Source organism: Lycium ferocissimum, chromosome 7 (assembly GCF_029784015.1).
Source record: "Lycium ferocissimum isolate CSIRO_LF1 chromosome 7, AGI_CSIRO_Lferr_CH_V1, whole genome shotgun sequence".
Classification (NCBI taxonomy): Eukaryota; Viridiplantae; Streptophyta; class Magnoliopsida; order Solanales; family Solanaceae; genus Lycium; species Lycium ferocissimum.
The window spans coordinates 21,853,778-21,879,605 of NC_081348.1; the positions used below are offsets into that span (position 1 = coordinate 21,853,778).

Sequence of the window (25,828 nt, forward strand, 5' to 3'; positions counted from 1 at the left end):
TTGGAAATAATGTCATTCCCACTCGCATTGCTGAACTCCCCAAGAAGTGTGGCGTTTCTCTTAAAATGCCTCCTCTAGACAAAAACTACGAGTGTAGCACGTAAGTAATTTATACATTCAAATCTTCCAGCAGCCAAATTTGGTGCAAAATGCATGTTTGTTTCATCAACCTATAGCATGTTTGATCAAGTTTGGAAAATCTGTTTATTTTAAAATGTGCTTTTGTCAAAAGTACTTTCCGAGTGTAGTAGTTTGTATTTGGCTTCACAATTTGACTAATTTTTGGAGCTAAATTGAATTAGATTAATTCAATATATGAAAACATAAATTTAAATATTCAAAATCTACTCGAAAATATTACAAGTTGCAATTCTTTTGATATTGATATTATGAAAAAATACATCTTAGAATAGTGGTCAAAGTTCATAGAGTTTGACTCTCCAGAAGCGAAACGTGACAAGTAAAAGTGAACGGAGAGAATAATATCTGATTATTGTTATCCTATAATCAAAAGTATAAACTGTAAACCAGAAAATGTTAAGAACAAAAGTGTATTTTCGAGCCCATGGAAAACTGCGTTTCCTTAAGGAATTTAATCCCCTCACAATTGCTCAAGGTTTGGATTAATTCCTCCCAGGATAGAACGGAACTCTATTCTGCAATACTGGCAATCGAAATTGCAGAACTTCAGTGAACTCAACCAACGGATGTAATCACACGACACTTATTGTTTTTCTGTCTTTGAAAACGATGCAAGAGGATAGGATGAAAAGACTGTTTCTTAGAGAGTAAAAATTTGCCGAGAGAAAATTTTCATTATTGCAGTGTGTGTTCTGAGGCGAAGCCTTTGGAAATTTTATAGCCATTGAAAAGGTGCAAAGACACCTGTTCGGGAAGAAGGCGACCGTTTGATCATCAGTTAAGACCGTTAGGAATATAACATTAATTTATTTCGCAAATTAATTAAATAATGCACGAATTAATATTAGGAAAATTAAATAATGAAAATGAAAAATAAATTTGGTCCAAAAATATTACCAATCAAATCATTTGACCAAATCCAAATGAAGTCGACGAGAGAGAAGTCCTTTTCTCAGCTCTTTATGAGCTAGAGGACCTGCTTCTAAATATAAGCATACATATATCACTTTCCACCACCAATGTGGGAGAATGCTCACTTGGAAAAGTTACTTTTCCAAAATTTCACTTCCCTCCAATTTTATTTCCCTCCATTTTCCAATTCACACTTCATCTTTAAAGCTTACTACTTGGTGATTGGTGACTTTAAATCCCAACAATTATAACATGGTGTTGCGAAACTCGAATCGAGATTCAATGCCCTTCCTTCGTTCAGTCCCTTCTCTCCTAATTAAATTCATCTTATTTGACGACAAAATCCATTACTAGAGCATATATAGCCTATAGGAACTGAATTTACACCAAACTATAACAACATCGCCAACAAATGAATTTGAGGTGGCAAGAAAAAGGTCATACTGACAATTCTTTTCTCACATTATAAATGAGTTTTAGTCGGACAAGAATTCTATACCACCGGACCATATTGAGGAGAGTGTTAGAAATTCTCTCTTTAGTGGACTCACATATTTAATATAATTGTACATAGATATCTTTATCAATTAAAGACACCCATTTTTCCAATCTAATAAAGTGTTGTTTTATGGGCTATATATAAATCTTATGTTATAAGTATGAATTTTATAATCGTAGAAACCTAATTAACTTTTCAGTTATAATTGATGGGTTCATAACTGAAGAGTTCCACCTCTTCTGAAAGGATACATTTGAAGAGTTATGTCTCTTTTGAAGAGACGTCTTACTATTATATATTGGTTAGGGTTCCTACGCCTGTTACTGATTCTTTTCCTCTCTGCCCTATTAAGAGAATTATCATAAAAAACGTAACAAGACTTAGAAGAGCATGACTTCCTTCTTTTGATTTACAATGGATCAAGGTAAGTGCCCTTACTAATCTTCTAGATTTATATCTCTGTCTAATGATTTACTTGCGATCTTGTATGAACTGTATAAAGTTTTCTACCAAGTGGTGTCAGAGCACGGTCTTGTAAGATCATTAGACGTGATATTTAAAAAAAAATTAGGAAAAAAGGGGGAGAAAGTGATATGTAATTAATGCCAACTGGATGTGTATATATAAAGATGGTATGAAACTTAATCCCAATCTTTACTCTTGTCCTTTCTTAAAAAAAAAAAAAAATTGCTTGTATATGATGTGTTACTATACAGAAATGTCAAATCTAACAGGAGTTATTTTTTTTTTCTTTTCTGAAAAGAGTACTTTTATTTCTGTATACAGGAGTAACTTTTTTTTTCCCATCAAAAGAGTGTTTCTAGTAGATTAACAGAATACAGAATATATAAAGGTTAAAGTTCCTTAAGCTTGTTGATTTTTCTGTATTCGAAAATATATTCTAGAAACAAAAACTAAGTTCAGAAATGGAGAAGAAGCGGAAATAACGATGAAGAAATTCAAGCTCACTGAATTCACACTGTGTCCTTAAGGAATTTAATTCTCCAAGTATCCGAGGTTATGGATGTACTTTTTCTTTTTTGAAATTAACGTCTTGACTAACTTTATTTGGCTAATCACTAAGATGCAATTTGGTCCTCATTTAAGCATATCCAGTTCTGCATATTTGTTTTAAATTTATGCAATTTTAAAGTGTTATTTTTGGTTAACTTATTAATCTTTATTTGACGGTTTCTTTGAGATTAATATTTTAAAGGGCAAACCAAAATATATTAAGGTAAATTTAGTGTCAATTTTTCCAGATTTAATGAGGTTTCCGGATTAGCCAAAGCACTCTAAGACCATAAAATACTAAGTTTGGAAGATTTCATATGGAATATGACATTAAAACTTGATGTGTCAATGTCAAAAAAAAAAACATTAAATCTAAGGTTTAGGTATTTCCCAACGGATTCCAAAACCATAAGGTATTAGATTGTGATGAATTTCATTTAGAATGACATTGAACTAAAGGAGTAAAGTTTTGAAATTTTCTTAGGATGGCTAACGCATCCTAAAATTATAAGGTATTAGATTTAGAAAATTTAATATAGACTATGAGATTACACAATATCTACAAATTTGAGAGTGGCCAAAGTAAATTTGATAGTCAAGATGTGCCAACCTTATAAAGGTATCGTATTAATATTGCAATCAATTCAGTAGAAACTTAGCAGGTCGCCCAAAGGTACGGTTAATATGGAGAATTGATTGGTGTAGAATGAGACATTTAAATATTAAGAACGTACTTTTCCCGTTGTCCAAAGGTACAGTAAAGTTCGAAGGGTTTTTGTAGTTAAATAGTTTTAGTTCTATAGTTAGTCAGTTGCATTCGCTTTGCAAACTTCTACCCAAAGGTGATGTTGGAATTTACTAGTGTCAAGTTTAATTGTCTTTGGCACAAAAGTAACTTTGAATTATTTGGCAACATTATTCTGCATAACTTTATGTAGATTTTTAATGTACTTTTCAAATTTTCTAAAGAAGTCTTGCATAAAGCGAATATCGATCTGCATTTTCCCAGTTGCATCTTGGGGATGTCTTGTTTTGCTATTTTTCCGATGTGCATAAAAGAAATAGTTATTTGTACTGGGAATGGAGTTATACCATTTGTGCTTCTTGTTTCAAATGGAATAGGTTAGTCTAATATGTTGCCAAAGTAACCTCTATTAGATAAAATTTATTTATTTTGAACATTAAGCATGCTTTGTCTATGCGAAATAATTATCCCAAAGGAAAATTATTTTGGCCAGATTAAGGATAGTCATGAATATGTGATACATTTAGTAATACTAGTTTCTCGTCACGTGTGTTGCACGTGTATGCCAATCATGTAGTACATGATTTTGTAAAATAATATCGATAGTACTAAAATAGAAGATTTGAATAAAATAATTACACATAAAGAATATAGCACAAATGTGTGTGAATAATCAATGCGAAGCTCAATGCGACAAAGTAATAATGCTCGAATGACAACAGTTCAAATATATTAAATATTGAGCTTGATTGTTTACTCTATTTTACAATATGTACATTTTAAATATGAAGATGAATAACATCAATTATGGTTGCAAATGTTCACTTCTCAAAGTTTCTGCCTTGTTTTTAAGAAACTGAAGTTTCCCAAATCAGAACCTGATATCTTAGTGGACAAACACATTAAGGTGATATATTAAAAAAGAAAAAACTTCCTGCATAAATACATTGTGTTAACTTTGACAAATGAAATAACGTGATAGTGAAATATTTTTCAAAAATCACATTTACAAACGGAAACATCAATTACATCCTTGAGTCTGTCTTAGAAGGAGTGTGAAGTTAATGAAGAGAAATAATTTAGAAACTCACTTGTAACATAACATTATTCAAAGATGTTTACTCTGTAGCTTTTTAAGAATATTTCTTATCTTACCTCTGAGATGTGTTTAACATATTCGTCTTATTTGAGACTTAATGTTACTGTGCTAACTCTCAAATCTCATTTAGACCAACTTAATGTTACTGTGCTAACTCTCAAATCTCATTTAGACCATAGAAAATGAAAAAAGAAAGCAACTCTAACCTCATAGAAGTAATTATGCTGAAATGATCCCAAAATGCATGTTACACATGGTAACTCTTCGACTAAAAACAATTTCACTCTTAAAGTATGCACTAAATAGTCTTGCATATAAGTTATCATAAAAAATTATGACAAATATTAAGTCAACAATCTTGCATACAAGTTATCATAAATAATCATGACAAATATTCTATCAACTTGACTCCAAAAAATCAGGATTACAACTAACAGTCTTACATCGATGTCCCCACGTCTCAACAGTATGACATGGAAAATGCAGTGAAGAAAGAGCCTTGCAAATGGAACGGACTGTTGCGGCAAGCTTTTGAGATAATCTCCACATCCCCGCCGGTGTCGTCCGAACAACCAAACGTTGGTTGAGATCAGTTGTTTCGCACCCTAAATTATCAGCCAAGGGTTTAGAAATGAAGTTTTGGCTTGTTCTACACCAAAATAGTTAGTGGTCGCATTGCCACATCATACCCATCAACGTTGTAAAGATGGCAGTCTGAGAGTTCTACATCTTCAATTGGAAACTCCTCCGCCTTCAAAAAATCATAAAAAGTAAGTATCAAGCCAAGATTTCATGAAGAAAAAAATATGGAAAGGAAGAGTAAAAATACCTCAGCTTCAGCCTCCATAAAGTCCATGGTTGCCTGCATCTTTGTGATTTTCAATTCTGGTGGAATGATCCCTAAATGCATGTGACACATAGATTTCTTCGACTTAGAAATTATCAATCTTACTGCATGCACTGAAGAGTCTTACATATAAGTTATCATGAAAAATCATGACACATATTCTATCAATAGTCTTGCATGCAGATTATCATAAAAAAATCATGACAACTATCCTATGAACTTGACTCCAAAAAATCAAGATTAAAACTAACAATCTTACGCCCACACCAGTGTTTTTAACCACTTAGATGCATGAAAAGAAATAAATACTACATGGTCTATGTATGGCAATGAAAACTGAAGAATTTATTATTTAACTACATTATTATCATTTTATCAACATGAAAAATGATTTGAATAAAATACATATATACTTATTACATTGAGACACAAAAATAAGCAAAAAATCAAATATTAACATAGGTATTAAGAATTGGAAGAAAACACCCGTTCGAACGGAAGCGTGGTTGGTTGTTGTTCTGCTGTATTTTTAAAAATAAAATAAAAATAATAAGTAAATAAGTTTTAAAAAGGGCATTTAAGTAATTTATCTTTTAAGTTAGGGGTTTCATACTTTTAATATAGTATAGATCATCTTTGGTAATGTGTCGGTCCAAAGAAAGACATATTACTAGGGTAGTTATTTATGAACTATTTATAAGAGTACCACTTACAAATTATCATTTATGTCCAAAGAATAAATAATAATGTTGTGTTAGGTATCTAGAGACGAGCCCTTTTAGGATATATATGTGTTTGAAATATGTATATCCGAAGTTCGTCGAAACTAAAACATATACGCATTAAATTTCTAATTGTGTGAAGGAAAAAGTTCAGAGTCTTCTTGTGTCAATATAGCATATTAGTACAGACTCCATTATTGTGGATCCGCTCATGAAAGGTTGCAACAATAAGTTTTTTTCTATGAACCCGTAGATTATATGGATGTCATTGGACTCTATGATGAGCCACTTCAGTGGGAGTTTGTTGTTTTTATTTATGCTTTTAACGTGTTTAATTATATTTTCTGTACAGATTAAAATTTTAAGAATTTTATGTTCATACGTTTATTGATAATTCTGAAAAAAAGTTATGGACTTTCTACTACGATTTTGCATAGTGTCAGAAAGTGATTTTAGGCTATTTAAAGTCATAAAATAGGACGCTTGGAAATAGACATGACTGAGATCAAATTTACATGTAATTTCCATGCTACACATCCGTACTTGATCTATGTCATTGATTTTGCTAATATTGTGACCATTGATGGGTTTAGTGACGAATATATGTTACGAAAACCGCTTTGATCCCATATTAGTACGATTAATGGACTAGATTGCTTAGAGATAGCAAATTGTGCACACTATAAAGTTTTCGTTATGTATAATTTTTCAGAAATATATGTGGTTCAAGTGGGAGATTGTTAGAAATTCTCTATTTAGTGGACTCACATATTTAATATAATTGCACATAGATATACTATCAATTAAAGACGCCCATTTTTCTGATCTAATAAAGTGTTATTTTATGAGCTATATATAAATCTTATGTTATAAGATATGGATTTTATAATCGTAGAAACATAATTACCTTTTTAGTTATAATTGATGGGTTCATAATGTAAGAAATACACCACTTCGAAAGGTTACGATCTCTTGAAAAGTGCTCACCATTACTATATATATATTGGTTGTGGTCCCTAAGTCTGTTACTGATTCTTTTCCTCTCTGCCCTGTTAAGAGAATTATCATAAAGAACGTAACAAGGCTTAAAAGAGCACGACTTCCTTCTTTTGATTTACAATGGATTAAGGTAAGTGCCCTAACTAATCTTCTAGATTTATATCTCCGTTTAATAATTTACTTGCAATTCTATATGAATTGTATAAAGTTTTCCAACAGAGAGATGTTACCATATCTAAGATTTATAACTCCATGGATTTATTAAGTTGCTAGCTAAGACAGAGAGACAGAATATTGGAAGAAATCATTCTTATCGAGTAATTTTCGGGATAGATTATTCATCTTATATTGTTTTTCCCTATGTTGCTCGGACTCTTCAGAAATGTCGACGGGTGTGTGTGGGTTCTCCAAAAGTATGGCATTTTTGGAGAATCCGACGCGGGTGCGGTAACATTTTTGGAGAGTCCGAGCAACATAGGCTTTTCCCATGTTCGGCCACCCGATATGCTAAGCAGGCGTTTTACCATGGAAACCAGATATTTTTCACTTTATTAGGAATTTTTGAAGTTGGAGTTGAAGATGAGTTGTACTTAGTTATTCTTTTTGCAAATAATATTTGGTTGTTTGAATGTACTTTTTCTATAAAAAAAAACATGAAATAAGATTTATCAATTTCTAAAAACTAGAAAAACCACCTAATTTGATTAATTTACCTGAAACATATGACTAAATCTGCACTAGAGGGCAATATATCATAATGAATAATCACAATAATGTCGTAAATTGGATTCCCTATATTTTTCTAAAATACATAAAAAATCGCTTCACTAATTCAAATGTCATGATTAATATATTTTTACTCTTTTTTTTAATCTATCCGATAAATAAAAACTCAATTAAAAAGATCTGATCCAACCTGACCCGAAATCCAAACCGGTGACACACTTTTTTTTTGCTATTTTTTTTTAATTTATAAATAAACGATTATATGTATTACCAAAGTGAACGCTCGAGTCCTGGACAACTGCTCGGGTACTTCAATCACAACTATCCCACTAAATCTCTATAGCTAACATACAATGGCAGACTCAGAGTTTTACATAAGTGACTTCAATAAAAAATGGCATTAACCGACATAAGAGTGATACCAGCAAGTGAGATTCAACAAATGAACTTTTCTTTTAAGGGTGGCCGGGGGGGGGGGGGGGGGGGTGAAGGGGGGGCATACAGGGGTCATAATGCTACCACAAAATGAGCAATCTAAAAAAGTAGAGGTGAACATTCCTTTTTACTTTGTTTTCTCAAAAAATAGGGGGAATTTTTTTTAAAACGCTTAACAAACTAACAAAGACCAATTTTTTAAACTAAAAATATTCACAGTTTATCTATTTAATTTAACAACGCTATTTCAACGAAGTTTACAATTTGGAGGTGGCATAATGTTACCACAAAATGAACAATCTAAAAAAGTTGAGGTCTATATTTCTTGTTCTTTTGTTTTTTCAAAATTCAGGTGGATAATTTAAATGGAAAATGACCTAATAATACTACTTAAGACTTTATATTACAAAATATAAGGATACTTTTTCTTATTTACAAAATATACCAATTTAATTACACAACATATCGGATTTAAAAAAAAAAAATGGCCACCCTTCCCTTCCCTTTTCTATCACAATCTATCTAGATCTGGAGAAAAAAAAAAATCAACCGACCCTTGCCTTCTCCTTCTCTATCACAATCTGTCCAGATCTGGAAGAAAAAATCGCTTGTCGATGCTCTGTTTCATCCATGCTTTCCGACACTGCCCCAACTTTTCAACGAGGCGATTCTCAATCTCTTTCTCTTCTTCATCAACAAAGCATACTTGTCGACAAGTTTTTTATCTCCTGCTGTTTGCTGCGATCTTAACCATAAGCCGGTATGGTTAGAGTTGTGGTACTGCAAGTAGTTCAGACCAAAGCGACACCCTCAGTGATTTCATGGACCCTTGATCTAGCGTAATGTTCATTAGGCTTTTGATTTAGCTCTTGTATAACAACTAGGAAGCATAGAACTTAAGCTTTTTATCTCTTGTTGCTGGAAATTTTGAATATTTTGAATTTTATATTCAATAAATTTTGTATTAAATATTGTATGAAAATTGTATACAAATTGTTGTAGTTGTTTTATATTTCATCCGAATTTCGAAGCGAGATTCAAAATTATATTAAATTTGTATCCGAATTATATATAATGGTGTTGTAGTTGTATTAAATTTCCAAAAAACTAACATGAACTTTATACAAAATTTATACGGTTATATGCATATTTCATACCGTTTTTATACAGTTTTAATACACGAAAAATGTGAGCATTCTAAGCCTTGAGCGAGATATACATATTTCATGCAGTTTTCATACACAAAAATTTGAGCGAAATTTTTAAGCCTTGAGCGAGATATACATATTTCATACACAAAATTCTGAGCGAAAATTTTAAGCTCTGACCGAGATATACACATTTCATACACAAAAAATTTCATATATGTGTTGTAAGAAATCTGTTGGTATATTTTGTAAACTGAAAAGTATCGTCATATTTTGTAAATATACCCTATTCTTATGTATATATAGGTTATTCTCCCTAATTTAAAACGTTTAAGAAAAACCAATTTTTTAAACTAAAAATGTTAGACATTTATCTATTTAATTTAACAAATTATTTCAACGAAGTCTACAAATTGTTAAACATTAACCAAAAAATATATTAACCGAAATTTATCAGACTCTAAGAAATTAACTAAATCTAAAATCTCATTTTTATTGATAAACTAAATAATGAAGTTGTCAATGTACCAACAAAAGACAACAAACTATAAAGAGTTATAACTTAAACTAAACTAATTATATAAACTATCAGGAAGAAAGCTTGTAAAGTAAATTAATAATTTTAATGTAACAAATAAACAATTTAGCATAAACTAATTTAAGATGAACTGATAAATTATAGTAAATAAGTTCAATGATTGCACTAGCTCATCATAATTTTCTTTTTAAGGAAGAAGAAGAAGAAGAATAAACTACTTTTCCCTCATACTCAAAAAGAATGACACATTTTCTTATTTGGAAACTTTACCTTTTATGCTTAACGAGATGATCTATAATCACACAAATATCTTTAACTTGTTTTAAATCACAAGATTCAAAAGTCTTTCTTTATTTCTAAAACTCCGTACCCATTCAAACTACATCATATAAATTGGGACGGAGAGAGTGCTGTTGATTAGGACTTAGCACATGAACTTGTGCAGTACATACGGTGACAGAACAAAAAAGAATGCAAAAGACATTGAGAGGAGCTACGCAACCTTGTTTCGAACTCAGTGATTTTCTCTGTAAATTGAACCCACTAGATCATATTCCCCGCAGGATCATCTTGTTTCAAAGTGGATTCAATTAACTTCTATAGCTACGTAACAAAATTTAACCTATATAAAATACTAAGAACTTTCGACGAAGTGGGTTCATTTGAATCCTTTGGACCCTTGGTGGGTACGCCACGTATCTATGTGGAATTTAGCTGTTGACGTCGAGTGTTATGATGAACAAGTCTTCCTTAATTTCTCTTTTGACTGTATTGTACCAAATAAAAGGGGTTGCAATCAATTAGATCGCTCGAATAGACTACTGCATCAACATGGAAGCTCCCTCATTAAGAAAACATATTTACACCCTCTTTTTCAATTCATTTGTCTTACTTTTTTAGTCCATTTTAAAAAGAATTTTTTTGACAACTCTTCAATTTAAACTTTTCACGTGACATATTTAAAATCACAAAATTGAAGGGTATTTTGGTACATTTTATGTATCTTTAATTTAACAGCATAAGATTCAAAAGTCTTATTTACTTTTTTTTTTTTAAAAAAAAAAAAATTTCAAGTTAAGTCAAAACCAGATAAATAAATTGATCTGTCTTTTTCACACCTCTTTTTTGATACTTTTTGTTTAATTTCCCGAGAAACTTCTAAGACGTGGACTAGAAGTCACTTTTCAAGAAAACCATGACCCACCACTTTTTTGCGGCTTTCTGTTTTTGTTCTTGATGAAGTTCAGTTATTTAAGTCTTAATACTTTCAGTTGGAAGTGTATCTGGGCAACAATTTCTTGCTAGTAGAGGGGTATAGTGGAAAGGGAAGTTGTTCTTGTTTGACATTCTCTTTCTGCAACAGAGAATTAATTAGCTGAAAATGACGGCTCTCTATCAAGAAAATTACTTAAGGTAATTAGTTCCATGAAATTGTGACCACCGTACGTCTTGAATTTAACTAGCAATTGTAGAATGTAGATATCTTACTTACTTCTGATATTGCTTTGCTATCTGCTTTATTTTGCCAAACTCTCAAATAATTTTGCATAGTACCCTTTTTGTATTTCTGTCTTGCAGTATTCTTTAATTTTTCCATAATGGTTCGACCGATCGAGTAACTTTGGTTTAAACTCTTTATTTGTTTTAACAAATTCATTTAATATGTACAAACAACAACATACAAATTATTCATTTAACCAACTTAGATGTTAGGTAGGGAGGTTGTTTAAGAATTCTCAAGAACCCATAACATGTGTTAATCATTTACATAAATATATTTAAAACCCACTAATTTAAAAGGACTAAAATTCTGAACCATAAACTACAAATTCTGGTGCCGCCTCTGCTAATATATATGTATGACCTTCTCTAAGTGACAGGCCAAAAGAAGTATCAACAAGAAAGAAAATTCTTGATCCTCAGGAATCATTTCTGCAGTTCTGGAACAAAATATTTGTCTTGGCTTGTATAATTTCAGTGGCCATTGATCCATTGTTTTTCTACATTCCTGTCGTTGATAACAAGAGGAAGTGCCTTGATTTGGACAGCTCATTAAAGATCCCTATTTCTGTTCTACGATCAGTCACCGATCTTTGCTATATATATCATATCATCTTGCAATTTCGCACTGGTTTTATTGCTCCTTCTTCTCGAGTATTTAGTGGGGATGAGTTGATTGAGGATGCTTTCCGTATAGCCAAGCGATACTTGCTCCCTTATTTCCTCATTGACATTCTAGCTGTTCTTCCACTCCCACAGGTTTGTGTTTAATTCCACAGACATTCAGTTGAATTCAGTTATATATTTATATTAACATGTTAGCCATCTGTTGGTACAGATGGTGCTATTTATCACTGCTCCGAACATGAATCGCCCCATATCTCTGGAGATGAAAAAACAGTTGGTGATTGTTATTTTCGTACAATATATTCCGAGAATCATTAGGATATACCCATTATATAAGGAAGTAACAAGAACAACAGGCTTTTTTACTGAAACGGCATGGGCTGGAGCTGCTCTCAATTTATTCCTGTTCATGATCGCCAGTAATGTATAGATCACTCATCGTATATTAATTGTGCTATAATTTATTATCAATCAATCCCTAGATCACTCATCTTTCGTATGACACCATCTCTATTTTATCCTTGTTGGGTCCCACTTGCTTTAAAAGATGTACTTAATGTGAAGAAAAGTCAACAAAAGTAGGCACTAAAGTAAGGACAATTTGTAAACCTTTCTTACCTGCCATAATTGGGACGGAGGGAGTAATATGTAAACCTTTATTACCTGTCTTCTGCAAAAATCAATCATCCTTGTGAGATAATTTTTTTATAATAGTAATTAATAGATAAATTATTTACTATAGTACTTAATATCTGAATGCAAGGTAAGGCTGCGTTATGTGGTGCCCTTCCCCGGACCACGCGCATAGCGGGAGCTTAGTGCACCGGGCTGCCCTTTTTTTTTTATTTTTTTTTAGTAATTAATAGCTGAATTACTTCTTGATAATTATACTTGCACGTTAGATTCCAGTAAGACACTGATTCCTAATTAAACAGGAGATGACTGTTGTTTTGTCTATGCATAGATGTGTTATTTTTTATCTTCACATGTATAATGATATGGACAAGTGTCTGACAGCAGGTAGTTGGAGCCTTATGGTATTTGATCACAGTGTTTCGACTAGATAACTGCTGGAGGGAAGCATGTAAGGATATTAAAAACTGTGTGTTAGACCACTTATGTTGTGTGAAACAAGGGAATGGAAACGCTCAATTTCTAAATTCTTCTTGTCCTCTCCTGAAACCGGAAGATATACAAGAGGGTGACTTTGATTTTGGGATATTTCTTGATGCTCTTCAGTCTCGAGTTGTAGGAAAAAGAAGTTTCTGGTCCAAACTCAGCTATTGCTTCTGGTGGGGGATGCGAAATTTAAGGTCTGTGGTCCTGTTTTTTGTTTTTCATCATTTGGTAACTCTCTCTTAGCTAAAAAGATCCTCCTGTCTTATGTTTTTCAGTTCTCTTGGCCAAGACCTTAAAACAAGCAATTATGTATGGGAGACCCTCTTTGCCATCTTCATTTGCATTGTTGGGCTGATCCTTTTTGCCTTTCTTATAGGCAACATGCAGGTACGGATTGATGGAGCATTTATTATTAGTTCTTACCTTAAAGTCTTGAATTAACGCAATATGTTTTGAAGTGAAAAAAATTCACATTAATGGCATTGATATGCATTGGGTTTTAATCTCTTCCTCTTAGTTTCTAATCCATCAAGGAAGTTATGAATAAATATCATTAATTTGACAATGCATTCTGATTCCCACCATGCTTCAACCCCTTCTACTTTCAAGATCAAGTTGTGAGTTTCTATTTGCCAAACTAGAGAAAAGATAAAACCTTTTTACATTGGAGAGAATTGACGTCAACTAATGTTTCATTAATTGCTTGCTACAGGAGTATTTGCAGTCTATCACAGTTAGACTTAGACTAGAGGGGATGATGTCGAAAAGGCAGGATGTAGAACAGTGGATGTCTCACCGAATGCTTCCTCACGACCTGAGAGAACGCATTCGAAGATATGAGCAGTACAAATGGGAACAAACTAGAGGTGTTGATGAAGATCATCTAATTTCTAACCTTCCCAACGACTTGAGAAGAGACGTAAAGCACCATATCTGTTTCTCTTTGCTCACTAAAGTGAGTGCCTGTTTTTGTTCTCCTCATGCCCTTTCTTGCATTCTTCAAACTGTTGATCCTATTTAATCTTTCTATATGCAGGTTCCCATGTTTGAGAAAATGAATGACCAGTTACAGGATGCATTGTGTGATCGACTGAAACCAGCTCTTTTCACCGAGAATAGCTACATAATCCGAGAAGGAGATCCAGTGAGTGAAATGCTTTTTCTCACGAAAGGTACTTTATTGACTATGACCACCAATGGTGGAAGAACTGGTTTCTTCAACTCTGCCTCTCTCAACGCTGGTGATTTCTGTGGAGAAGAGCTTCTTATATGGGCTTTGGACCCTCGTGCTTCCTTGACTCTTCCCGCCTCAACTAGAACAGTAACAGCTGTTACAGATGTTGAAGCTTTTGCTCTTGCAGCTGATGATCTCAAGTTTGTTGCCCCCCAATTTAGACGACTTCATAGCAAGCAACTTCGGCATGCTTTCAGGTATATTGACCAACCCTTGTTCAATTCCAAAACACAAGTCTTATACTAACATCAGTTTTGGAGAAGGCGCTTAAAATTTACAACATACGTTGGCTGTTTTAGGTTCTATTCACAGCGCTGGAGGACATGGGCAGCCTGCTTTATACAAGCAGCGTGGCGAAGACACTGCAGGAACAAGCTTGAGAAATCTTTGAGAGAGGAAGAAGATAGACTGCAAGCTGCATTGGCAAATGAGACAGCAAATTTACCTAGTCTTGGAGCTACCATTTATGCATCAAGATTTGCTGCCAACGCGTTGCGTGCCTTGCGGCGCAACCACCCAAGGGGTTCCAAATCATCTACCAGATTAAGTCCCTTATTGCTTCAGAAGCCAGCTGAACCTGATTTTAGCTCCTAAAGCTAGAAATATTGGAAATAGGCTCTTCTATGACTGGCTGTTGCAGTTTGGTTTTGGTGTTAGTTTTTACGATCAGTCAGACAGAAGAGTCTGTTGTATATTTTTAAGATTAGATACCAAAATTCATTACCATGTACCAGTCCCTCTTCAGTATAGGCAGGTCTTTCTTTAGAACAGATTCATTCCAGAACAGAAAACCGAATTTCGAACCAGAATCGCGCATGGAGCCTATTGCTAGAACGAAAAACATAGCAGCGACCAACATGAATATAAAACGGGCATTCTGCTCCTGCCTTGTAAATTGTAGTATTCTACTAAACTATGGCTTTCAATAGATTTTGGCTATTTTACATGTGGTCACAGTCTAGTCAAATTTGAACTCTGAAGTCCAATAGATTGTGCAATATTTTGTATAGCATGGATTTTTATTTATTTCCTAAGAAGCAAAATGTTTTGCAAATTCTTAGCCTTGTTGAAATCCTTTCTCCCAACAGAAATGTCAACAATTGCATCCAGTTGAAAATCCATTTTTTTTTTTGACAGAATTGAATCAATCAGTCTTGAAATGTGGAGGATCATAAGCATTCCATGATACTTGTGTGCTAACCGCCCAAGAAATTCAGGCAACAACCACTTGCCTCACATGATATAAATAGTACTACTAAGTTTTCCCCTTTTCACACCAAATACAAAAACTATACAGTCCACTATCAGTAGAAAAAGAAACAATGGCAAGGCTATTCTGTGCTATGATCATTCTCTTGCTTGTTTTAGCAACATCAGCAGCACCTTCTTGTAAAATTGTTTCAAAAGGGATAGTGCCCTGTTTGTATTACATTAGAGGGAAACATCATCCAATATCGGAGAAGCCATCAACAGCGTGCTGCAAAGGACTGAACAATATACAGAGTGGGGTAAACAATGACGAGGATCGACTAGCTGTTTGCAAGTGTATGGAGAGTGCTCTTTCGCGTATCCATTATGATCCCACTCGTATCGGACTAGCTAAACTACTGTGCACGCATTCATCTCTGGCTTCCGTTGGCCCTAAGATCCGCATTTGTCCAAGGTATGTTTTTCATTTAATGGATGTATGCTAACATCTTGTAAAATAGTGTAGGGCTAATTAAGTCGGTCCAAAGATACTCTTAATATAGTGTGATATTGACATATTGCCGTGGTTGAATGATTCTAATTCTTTATTCACATGTGGTGCAGGGGAATCTGAATGTTGCAAACAGATATTGGCTAATAAGAACATGCATTTGATAATGTAGGCGGTTGATGTAAACAAATACAACAAAAGTAAATGGCAAATAATGAGTATGAGTATGAAGCTGCATCATCATGAAGAAATTAATAATGTAGAGATACTTTCTTCTATGTGAATATTTATATACTTGAATCTCTGTTATATATATGCGTCGTTTCTTCTTCTTCCGTCGGTTGCATAATATATCGTCATGAAGGGAAAGAAGCCTAATAGGGATAACAAGAAAAGGAGAACGAGTACTTACTGATAAAACTACCTTCTATGAGAATCTTATCATTAGTAGCTATCATTTTCCAAATTACAATTCATAGCTTACTTTTAAGCAAAAGCTATGTATTTCGTGTGTATTTGGGCGAGACTCTCCCCTTGCCCGCCCAGCACACTCAGGCCAAATACATATGACGAAATACACTCAGGCCAAATACATGTAGATACAAATATGAGCCAAATACATATGGTGAAATACACTCAAATGTGACGAAATGCCAAATACATATAGAATATGAGCCAAATACATATGGCGAAATACACTCAAATACAAGGAGAAGAAGCAAGGAAAATATGTAAGAAAAGAGATGTTGTTGGCCGGATTCGAACTGGGCGGGGCAGGGTGAAATTTTATAACTTTATGTATTTTGTGTTCGAATGGTAATTTACAAAATCACTGTAGCTACTAAATATAAATAAATTAAAAGGTAGTTATTATCAATAATTACCTCTTAGAAGAAGCTACACTAAGTAAAAATGCCTAAATTTTATTGGGGGTCATTCAGCTGTGTTTATTACTAAAAAGTCACTATTCTTTTTTTTTTATTACATAAAAACTATTTAATTTTCCTTCAGTTATGACAAAAGTAATTTTGATCAGATTTGATAAAAATCCTACCTGAAATGTGAGAGAAATTAACAAAAAGGTCTTTATATTTGAGGGTAGGTTCAAATGATCCCTTAAATATACTTTTGAGTAGTTTTGGACCTTTAAGTTTGTAAAATGTGAGCACATTTGGTCTACATCAAATACTTTAACAAACTCTAATTGTTACATTTTACAAAAACTATGATAAAGGAGGATTTACAATGCACTCACACTTAGAGGTGTTTTCTTGCAATGGTAAGCAGTAGAGGAGTAACGTCCTTAAAGATAATGACCCACCACATTTAGGCTAGACTACCACACCATTACCATTATCGTCATCAAAGCCCTTCCCCCGAAGTCCTCCTCTTGAAACATGACATGGAGCATCTCTTAGGGGGCTTGGAGAGGACAGGTAGCGGATGAAAATGCACATCCGCGGGATTGCACATTTTCTACGTGTAATCCTTGAAAGGCTGGGGGAGAGCCTGATGATCTTATCACCCTTCCTCCTACCCCCTAAAAAAAATTGTGTAATTTCTTGCAAAGCTTTCATTTATGAAAGCATTGGAAACTTTTGGACTTTCATAGATGAAAGCTTTTTTATGTTTTGCTATGTGTGAATGAAGAAGTTATGTTGCTATTATTTTTAATTGTCTTTACTTTCTGTCAAAAACACCATGCAAATACAAATGACTCTGTAAAAAATATAAACTCAAATAATCTAAAATAAAACAAAAGTCTAATAATCTATAATAAATCAAAGCAAATAAAGCCGACTGGTCGATAACAGAAGCCCGATGAACTATTTAAAACCTCAAACCCCAAACCTCAAACTTTTTTCACAAGCCTAATGGACTATGAATAAGTATATCATAAATCGCCCGTGTCAATTATCAATAGATTATGGTTTCTGCTCAAATAAACTATTTGTCAATAATCGATCACTTGGTATATATAGGCTAGGGTATCTTGGCTAAATAAGCAATAAATTAATTATTAAATTAAAATAAAGGACTTAACACTATTTGAACATGATAATAGTACTTTATCATATCCTATGAGAGTCTTCATCAATTAGTGACATGATTCAATGAGTTTGAGAACAAGTATTGATTGTATAAAGCACTAAATATATTTGACCCGTATAATTTTAGCCGGTCGGGACAAGTGGAGCAGGTCAATAAATGGTTACAATGGTAGTTTTTATTTTTTAAAAGTCTGGCTTAAAATAAAAAATAAAAAATGTCAGCAAAATCTAATGGAAAAATCACGTAAGTTGGTTGAGTGATTTTATAAGTGAAATATTAAGAGTTGAGTGATTTTTCAGTTATAAAAGAAAAAGAGAGAGAGAAGTAGAGAACTATGCATGTCAAATGTCAATAGTTGGCATTTTGACTATGTTTACATGTTGTCACAATCTAGTCAAATTTGAACTCTGAAGTCCCATAAATTTTGCAAGATTTTGTATATCATGGATTTTTATGTAGTTTCTAGGAAGCAAAACGTTTTGCATATTCTTAGCCTGGTTGAATGCCTTTCTGCCAATAAAAAAAATTCAACAATTGCATCCGGTTGATAATCAATTAGTTTTTCTATTATTTTTCTTTTTGTTTTTTGTTTTTACAGAATTGAATCCATTACCTTGAAATGTGGAGGATTATTAGCATTCCATGATACTTGTGTGCTAACCGCCCAAGAAATTCAGGCAACAACCACTTGGATCACATAATATAAATAATATAGTAAGGTTTCCCCTTTTCACACCAAATAAATTAAAACTACACAACCACTATCAGTGACAATGGCAAGGCTAGCTACTATATATTGTGATCATTCTCTTGCTTGTTTTAGCAACATCAGCAGATCCTCCTTCTTGTAAATGTGAGCCTTCATGATTGTTTCAAAAGGAATAGTGCCCTGTTTGTCTTACATTAGAGGCAAACATCATCAATCGGACAAGCCATCAAACGCGTGCTGCGAAGGACTGAACAACATAGTGAATGTGATCAAATATAGCAAGAATCGCCCAGCTGTTTGCAAGTGTATACAGAGCGCACTTTCACGTATTCATTATGATCCCACTGCACTTGCTTCACAACTATGTCATATTAAGCGTTCATCTCTGCCGTATGTTGGCCCTAACACTAATTGTACAAGGTATTTTCTTCATTCAATGGTTGTATACTAACTTCTCGTAAAGTAGTTCTGGCTAAGTCAGCCCAAAGATATACTTAATATGGTGTGATATTGACATATAATAGTCGTTGAATCATGAATGATTCTAATTCCTTTTTTATATGTGGTGCAGGGGAATATGAATGTAGCGCTTGATGCAAGAAATAAAGCATAAATAAATGGCAAATAATGATGCACGGAGCTGCATTCTCATAAAAAAATTAAGAATAGAGATCCCTTTCTTCTATGTGGATATTTTATGTACTTGACTCTTAGTTTATATATGTGCCAATTTTTTTCTTTTTCTGTCGGTTTTAGTTTGAAATTTATCTTAGGTATACCGCTGTTGCTCCCAAACGCACACGCAAGTATACGTGGTCGTACAATTAATATAGAACTTTTAAGTCCAGATATTGATCCCACAGAGACTTAGATTCTACTGTTAAACTAATTCAAATTCGAATAAAACTATTCAAGAAAGTGAAAATCAAGGTGTTTGTTGTGACTAGACTAAAACTGAAAAGTAAACAATTTATGATGGGTGTTTTTGTGACTGAGAATAATTCGACAAAGATTGTAAGGTTTATCAGATAATGGAGAGTTCCAGGGTCATGGCTTTCAACAATCCAGTTGATCTTCTGACAATTCTACCTATCGTATTTCCTGGGTTACTAGTTCTTTGGGTTAATCATAACTTTATGATATTCTCTCGAACTACTCACAAGCCTGTAGATGTTACTATAACGCATGTATCTCAATGGTCATCAGAGGTAACAAGAACGCATTTGATTCTCCGTATTCAACTAAGTAAGACTAAAGGGTATATCTCTATCCTCATTAACGAAACGATAATATCGAACAAACTCTATTAATTCTTATTACGTACGTGAATTCCCTTTCTCAGGTCCAATTCACGCACCACAGATGGTGTTCAACTATTGGCCAGATAATCAAACAACTAAGCACAAGAATAAATAAGCAACCCACAATAGGGAAATTTAATTGATAGAAATTGTCGTCAAACCAACTATCATGTCTTTCGCCACAACCCCAGAATTAAGAAGTTTAGCTACTCATGATTCTAGATAAAGAACAAGAATTCATGAAGAAACTAGGGTTGAAAAGAAGAAAATAAAATAGTTCTAGAGAGAGAAAGTAGGATGACGGCTTACAAGTCTTAGAATAATCCCAGCATGTCATTAATAACAAGTAAAACATCTATTTATAGTTTAGGGTTATTAATATAACCAAATAGAAGGGTCCTAATCCTAGTTAAAATCGGACAAAACTGGGCCTTCCCGCGTTGGCCACACGTCGCGGGTCCAACGTGAGGTCTTCAGTGACTTCAATTGGGCAATTCGCAGAATTGCCCTTCTTTTGGGGTGGTCTTTAAATTTTGCCCCTCATATTTGAAATCTTTAAATTTTGCCCTTTGGCTAAAACCCATAGGTTCCAGGTTCGAACCCACACACAGTCAAAATTTTAAAAAAAAATTCGCAAGGCAGAGTTTAAAATTCGCTATGCCCCCACCAAGATACACTTGTGAAGGAATTACCAAAGTTATCTGGGACCGAGCATACTTATGCCTTATGGGCGGACTTGGCATAAGTATGCTTAGGGTCCGTGATAACTTTGATAATTCCTTCAAGTTTATCGGAGTCAACGGTATAAAAGTTTGCCCATTAAAAAGTATGCCCCCGCGTGGACTTTTATTTAAACATAACTAAAAGTACGCCGGAGGGCGATTTTGCCTTAGTATATATATATATATATATATATATATATATATATATATATATATATATATATATATATATATATATATATATATTTTAACTTTTCAAGGTAAACTTTTAGTAATGCCTTAACTAAAAGTGTGTCCCATAAAACATAACTAAAAAAGTATGCCCCATAAGGCGTAAGTTTTCCTTAAGGCATAACTAAGAGTTTGCCTTATAAGGCAAAGTTTAAATTTTGCTATGCCCCCTCCGGCGGACTTTTAGTTATGTTTAACTAAAAGTACACTTATAACTAAAAGTCTGCCGGAGGGGGCATACTTTGCCTTATATATATAAATAGATTTTTTTTTTTTACTTTTCAAGGTAAACTTTTAGTTATGCCTTAACTAAAAAGTATGCCCCAAAGACATAACTAAAAGTATGCCCATAAGGCGGAACTTTTCCTTAAGGCATAACTTAAACTTTGCCTTATAAGGCAAAGTCTATGCCTTAAGGAAAAGTTCTTGCCTTATGGGGCATAATTTTGTTATGCCTTAACTAAAATTCAAATAAGGCATAACTAAACTATGTCTTAGGAAAAATTTTGCCTTATGGGGCAGCCTTTTAGTTATGCGGATCCGGCATACACTCCGGGTGTATCGGATCCTTGCGATTTTTTTTTTTTTTTTAATGCGGCGGGGTTCGAACCCGAACATCATGTATTCGCCCACCTTTCAAGCGAAGGCACAACTTAAAGACCACAAATATGAGGAGCAAAATTTAAAGACCACAAATTTGAGGGGCAAAATTTAAAGACCACCCCAAAAGAAGGGCAATCCGCGCAAAAAAATGTCTTCAATTCATCAATTGTCTTTGAGCCCGCGACGCGGCCTCAAGACAAATTTGTCAATATTCTGCAGCCGTGTTTTTTTATCACGGGGCTAACACCTGAATGGCACCCCGCGTTGGACCCGCGACGCGGGGCTGACACATTCTTGCTTCCTGTGTCTTCATCAGCTCCAAACTTCAGGTATCTTATCTCGTTACCTCGTGTAAGCTTCATTTGTCCCAAAGTCGGCCAAAATTGCCCGATTTTCCATCGTTTGTCCTCGTTATACCTGATTACACACAATACACCAACATAAGCGCAGATACAACGATTTCAACATATAATTGGCGATTAAAGGCTTAAGAACGAGAGATAAAGTGACACTTAAACATAAATATTTGTGCCAAATATCAACCGCCTATATGTCATGAAGAGAAACTAAGAAGCCTGATAGATAAAAACAAACGAGAAGGAGAACTGTCCATGCATTTTGTGGGTATAACGTTGACAAGATGATCATTAAATTCATCCCACTATGTGTTTTATTACATTGAATTATTGTCGTATCGAATTACTCCTACGAGGTATTACTTGTTGAAAAGTGCAAGTATGCCTGACTTGTAGCAAACTGAACACGCACATATAGCAGACTGTACGTAACTTGTCTTGTGGCTAGAAGATTAGTATTAGGTAAAAATTTACCTACTACTCAATGTGGGCATCAAGCCATAACCATGATTAAGTGATTTAATAATGTGAGGAACATATTAATTGACCATGGTTAAGTAATATAAGTTTATATGCAAGCACATATAATGAATATATTAATTTGGTGTAAATATCATGTGCGATAAGTTTTTTTTACCATTCTTCAAAGTTGTCCAAAACTTAAATTAGTTTAAAGAAGAAAAAAAACTAGGTTCATGATGTCTTTGTCGGGTCTTATTAAGCACATGGCACCAAGTAACTTGGAGTCCGGCATCAAAATGGCACGTTTTTGGAGCTTGAAGACAAAAATGGTATGTCTTCTTTTTTTTTATACCAAAATGGGCTTTCGTTGGTTATCCAACGAAATGTTAAACCCATTTAACATTTCCGTCAAATGTAAAAAAAAAAAAAAAAAAAAAAAAAAAAAATGCATTTCGTTACATACCTGGCGAAATACAATTTTTTTTGGTTTTTTTTTTGTATTTTGCTAGGTTACTAGCGAAATGTAATTCATTTTTTTTCCTTTTTTTTTTAAAAAAAAATCCACTTTTTCGTGTGTGTTTTTTTTTAAGTTTCCTAAAATAAAATTATGAAAATATAAATTTTTTAGGACACAAAAAAATCAATTTTCCTGATTTATTGTTTCAGATATTTTAATTAATTAAAAAAATCCAATTTTTCATTTCTTTTCAAAAAGCGGATTTAAAAAATGAGATTCATTTTTCCTAATTCTAAAAAAACCATTTTCCATATTTTTTTTAAAACAAAAAAAAAATTGCCAGTAATAAAATGCCATAATTTACATTTTTTTAAAAAATTAGTGTTGACCGTTAGTCAAAGGGCATAAATGAGCCAAAAAGTTGAATTGAGGGGTGTTTGTAGCAAAATAGATGAATGAAGGGTATTTTTAGACCTTTTCTAATAGTTCAGGAGCATTTTTGCCATTTTCTGTTAAATTTTTAACAAAATATTTGGGAGTTGACTAAAAGCACACCACTTATGCAAACATAATGCTCCATGTAAGAGCGCGTATAATGTAATATACTATTTTGATCCTTTTCTCGAAAACTAAACTGTAACGGCGCGGTTAAGTCCAATAACACAGTAAAATACTACGTTAAAGTTTTTTTTTTTTTTTTTTTTTGTATAAAGCAGTATTTTACTGCAGTAGTTTTGGAACTTTAGGTTTAAGTGTTATATTTTTGTAAGGTTATTTTAGTCAACTTTATATGTCGAGAAAATTAGTCAGCTTTATTTTTGAAAATTGAAACCGCAGAAGTGAAATTGACATTCACAGCTACATTACCCCGGAATTTTTATCTTGAAATCTATTGTGTATCATCATCTTATAAGTAAATAAAACTGAAAATTTCAGGCCAATTTGAGGGAAAATTGAAATCGAATGGGATAAATGGTGTTTTTATAAAAACCGGCTCGGCCAAACCGCCTTGTGGCAGGTTTGTCCGCATAGATCTCGAAAAAATACGCAAGTTCAAAAAAAAAAAAACGCATAAAACAGACGTCCGAGCGCAAAGTTATGACCATCTAAAGTTTGACCACTTTACAACTAGTTTTTCTCCCTATATTTTTTAGAATTATATTTTTATTCAAAATAAAGTTATGTCTTGATTAAAAAATAACACGTTTAAATCAAAACCTTAAAAAATAAAACACTTAAACCTTAAACAAAACTTACTTCGGGTACCTTTTCAACCCCTAAAACGACGATCCGAACGTTTACGTATCCTTGATGTATTGAGCCTACATTATTGTACGCAGAAAAAAATATCAACGTTTCGGAGTCTTGACACACGACTAATCGTTGGTCAAAGTATAGAAAAAACACTAAGCGCTGCAAAGAAAAGATTTATTAAAATAAGATGTTGCGATCTTTTTATGGAAAAAACACTAAGTTCCTTAAGTGTGTTATTTTTTAATGCGTAACTTTCTTTCGAATATGTAGCGATCTTTTAAAAATAAGATTTATTATACACAAAAAAATATACTTAATATTTACTAAATCATGCACCCGCATAGGTTTGATCCACGGTGGTTGGGATAAAAAAGAACGGCTAAACCGCCAAGCCAAGTTTGTGAAAGTGACAATGTGGACATTTTTTATTATTTATAAAGTTCACTAATGCCATCTAACTTGTTTTCATAAATTGAATTTCGAGCCTTGAAATTGACATTCAAAACATCAGTACCACGGGATTACCATCTTGAGATATATTTTTTATCACTAGATTTTTACTAAAGATGAATGAAAATTGTGCAACAATTTAGGGAAAAATTCAAATTGGATGGGAAAAAGAGGTTTTAATATTGATCAAATATCCTAATTCACGACTCGAGAAAAGGATCAAAATAGTATATTACCTTTAGGTTTGGATCTAAAACTATATATGTTCTTTTACATGGAGCATTATGTTTGCATAAGTGGTGCGCTTTTAGTCAACTCCCAAATAGTTTGTTAAAAATTTAACAGAAAATGGCAAAAATGCTCCTGAACTATTAGAAAAGGTCTAAAAATACCCTTCATTCATCTATTTTGCTACAAATACCCCTCAATTCAACTTTTTGGCTCATTTATGCCCTTTGACTAACGGTCAACACTAATTTTTTTTTTTAAAATGTAAATTATGTCATTTTATTACTGGAAAATTATTTTTTTTTGTTTTAAAAAAAATCTGGAAAATGGTTTTTTTAGAATCAGGAAAAATGAATCTCATTTTTTAAATCCGCTTTTTGAAAAGAAATGAAAAAAATGGATTTTTTAATTAATTAAAATATCTGAAACAATAAATCAGGAAAATTGATTTTTTGGTGTCCTAAAAAATTTATATTTTCATAATTTTATTTTAGGAAACTTAAAAAAAAAAAAAAAAAGTGGATTTAAAAAAAAAAGGAAAAAAGATGAATTACATTTCGCTAGTAACCTAGCGAAATACAAAAAAAAAAAAATTGTATTTCGCCAGGTATGTAACGAAATACAATTTTTTATTTTTTTACTACATTTGACGGAAACGTTAAATGGGGTTAACATTTCGTTGGATAACCAACGAAAAACCCATTTTGGTATTAAAAAAAGAAGACATACCATTTTTGTCTTCAAGGTCCAAAAACGTGCCATTTTGGCGCCGGACTCAACTTGTATATCTTTACTAATTAATTTATAAATAAAAAATAATACTAAATGACGTTCATGGAACGGGTGATGATAAATGAAATTCCTTCATTTGAAAACAAGACAAATTAAAGGAGAAAATTTAGCGTTGACTAATTTTACAAATTTTTTATTAAAATTATGATGCTTATAAGCTTAGAAAAAAAGATTATAAAGAGCAAGGTTGGTGTGACCGTGACGACC

At 33.1% G+C, this 25,828-nt stretch overlaps 1 protein-coding gene and 1 pseudogene across 1 annotated transcript; both read left to right on the forward strand.

Annotated features, from left to right (window-relative positions):
• The window catches only part of LOC132063783 (cyclic nucleotide-gated ion channel 1-like), a 58,847-nt pseudogene extending 43,474 nt beyond the window's left edge, over window positions 1-15,373 (forward strand).
• A 254-nt stretch (window positions 15,374-15,627) lies between these two features.
• LOC132062025 (non-specific lipid-transfer protein AP10-like) lies at window positions 15,628-19,378 on the forward strand. The gene is made up of 3 exons (XM_059454682.1): window positions 15,628-15,968; window positions 18,655-18,733; window positions 19,337-19,378. The coding sequence occupies exons 1-3, from the start codon at window positions 15,628-15,630 to the stop codon at window positions 19,376-19,378; spliced, it is 462 nt and encodes a 153-aa protein (XP_059310665.1).
• The last annotated feature ends 6,450 nt before the right edge of the window (window positions 19,379-25,828 follow it).